This window comes from Eretmochelys imbricata, chromosome 14 (assembly GCF_965152235.1).
Source record: "Eretmochelys imbricata isolate rEreImb1 chromosome 14, rEreImb1.hap1, whole genome shotgun sequence".
NCBI lineage: Eukaryota > Metazoa > Chordata > Testudines > Cheloniidae > Eretmochelys > Eretmochelys imbricata.
In genome coordinates, this window is record NC_135585.1 from 28,487,798 (window position 1) to 28,490,406 (window position 2,609).

At 46.1% G+C, this 2,609-nt stretch overlaps 1 protein-coding gene across 1 annotated transcript; it reads right to left on the bottom strand.

Annotated features, from left to right (window-relative positions):
* Nucleotides 1–1,315: 1,315 nt before the first annotated feature.
* On the bottom strand, nucleotides 1,316–2,245 carry LOC144275223 (olfactory receptor 14A16-like). Its single transcript, XM_077834405.1, has one exon. It carries the CDS (start codon nucleotides 2,243–2,245, stop codon nucleotides 1,316–1,318), a length of 930 nt encoding a protein of 309 aa, XP_077690531.1.
* Nucleotides 2,246–2,609: the final 364 nt, after the last annotated feature.

Here is a 2,609-nt window from a genome sequence, read left to right on the forward strand (position 1 = left end):
CTCCCACTTTTTACTGGCCTTAAGGGTGAGCGATGGTGGGAGGGGGCAGAGAAGAGCAAGCATGGGGAAGGGCCTTAGGGGGAAGAGGTGGCACGAGGCCAGGGCCTCGAGGAAAGAGGATGTGTGGGAGTGGGGCCTGGGATCAGGTGTCGGTGGCCCCCCACTTCTAGGGAGCTTCCGGTGCTCCTGTGCCCAGGCACTCCCACCTCATAAAGAAACAAATCAATCCACCAGTAAAAAAAACAAACAAAAAAACCCCCTAAAATAAAATAAAAAAATCTGAGAAAGAAGCAGGAACCAAACAATTGCACTGATACCACAATCATATTTTTTACCCTGAGGGGAAGAACAAAAAAAGGAATGGAGTCTCTGGCTCCTCAGGGTCTACTAGGGGCTTTGCTATGCCTCCTGATTTTAGGTGGAAGGTGCTCAGATAGCATGGTGATGTGTGACAGTGTGGAATCCTACGATAGATTAGATTAGATTAGATTAGATTAGATAGAAGGAACTCCTGCAAGTCCTTCTTACATGGGATTATGGTTAGCACCTGACACAGGGTAGGATTCTGCACTTAAATAGGTCCCCTGTCTCTTTGTCATGTGCTAAAATTAAGACTTCCAGACCCACCAGCCATGCCCCCCGCCCCTCCCTCCGGCGCATCACTTGCAGACTCCCTATACAGCAAAAGACTTGTTCCATGCAGCAGGGCCTGTAGGTGAAAGGCAACAAAAGTCAGTCTTGATTTCTCTGAGTGATAGTCCTTCAGCAAAGTAACAGGCACCTTTCTCAGGTAGGAGAGCTGCCATGAACAAAGAGCGATAGACGGCTATTGAGCAAGACCAGACTTCTGCAGTCACCATATCAATATTTACCCAGAGAGCAGAAGACAGAGTTCATGATCTGATGCTGCCGTATCCCACTCTGTCACATCAGCAAACAGACACCCAAAAGCCATCATACCCCAAGCAAAGCTTTGACCCCAAAAAAGAAGAAGAACCAGAGACTCCATGAAGTCCACTGGGTACTTTCTAATGGCTACTGATTTTATGTGGAAGGTACTCAGATAACATGGTGAGGGGTAGCAGTATAGAAGCAGGAGATAGATAGATTTTCATCTTACTTATACTGGTATAAACCTGGAAGAACTCCACTGACTGAGTGGAGTTAGTGTGGATTTACCACTATACAGACAGCATTTTGCATAAAAAAAATCACACACCATATTCTTATGGGGACAATAATGTCATCAGTTGATTGTATTTGTAAAAAACCACAGATAAAACCATGTTCATAAGAGAAACGCAGACATTTTATTCTAGTTGAATAACCTCCACCCAGTCAGTTTCCTCAGGGAAGCTTTGATTTCCTTGTTCCTTATGCTGTAGATGATCGGATTCATCACTGGCGGCAGCACGGAATAGAGAACAGCCACCACGAGATCCAGAGCTGACGGAGAGCTGGAGATGGGTTTCATGTAGGCAAAGACAACAGTGGAAAGAAACATGGAAATTACAATGAGGTGCGGAAGGCATGTGGAGAAGGTTTTAAGTCGGCCCTGCTCAGAGGGGATTCTCAATACCGTGGTCAAGATCTGAACATATGTCACAATTATAAAAACAAAGCAACTTAGGGTTAAACACACACCAAATCCAATAATCCCAACTTCATTGAAGTACGAGTTAGAGCAGGCGAGCTTGAGTAGCTGGGGGATTTCACAGAAGAACTGATCCACCATGTTGCCTCCACAGAAGGTTATCGAAAACGTGTTCCCAGTATGCAATGAAGAATAGAGAATTACACTGATCCAGGCACTGGCTGCCATTTGGACACAAGCTCTCCTGTTCATTATAGTCTCATAGTGCAGTGGTTTGCAGATGGCGACATATCGATCGTACGCCATGATGGTGAGTAAGGCGAAGTCGGCTACAGCAAAGAAGATGAGGAAAAAGACTTGGGCGACACATCCAGAATAGGAAATGGACCTGTTGTTCATAAGGGAATTGGTCATAGATTTGGGGATGGTGACAGAGATGGAGCCGAGGTCTAGGATGGACAAACTCATCAGGAAGAAGTACATGGGGGTGTGAAGGTGGTGGTCAAGAGCTATGGCTATGATGATGAGAAGGTTCCCTGTCAGGGCTGCCAGGTAAAGCACTAGAAACACCATGAAGTGCAAAATCTGCAGCTCTCGAACATCAGAGAATCCCAGGAGAAGGAACTCGGTCACGGTGGTTCGGTTGGACATTATCTTTCTTAGTTCATTGTGTGATGGCTGTGGAGGGAAGGAGAAGAGCAATGGTCAGGGTTATAGTGAGAGAGGGAATGACACTGATTCCCCTCTCCATGATATCTCATGGTGTGAATGTCAAAGGTGCACAGCACTTGTCACTTCCATTGTCTGGAGTAGTGAGGGCTCCTCACCGCTCACAACCAGGGCACTACTCTGGTGCGTCATTACAGGAGTGTAAATTGGCATCGCTCCCTTAAAGTCACTGGAGCTGGGTCAGTTTACACCATCTGAGGATCTGGCCCAAGATGTGGCTTGATCAAATGCAGGATGAAAGATGGAACAAAGTACAAATCAAATCCAACAATCTGAGCCAAAATTA

Coding starts and splice junctions, on each gene's coding strand:
- LOC144275223 (XM_077834405.1), bottom strand. CDS start 2,245: ATGTCCAACCGAACCACCGTGACCGAGTTCCTTCTCCTGGGATTCTCT.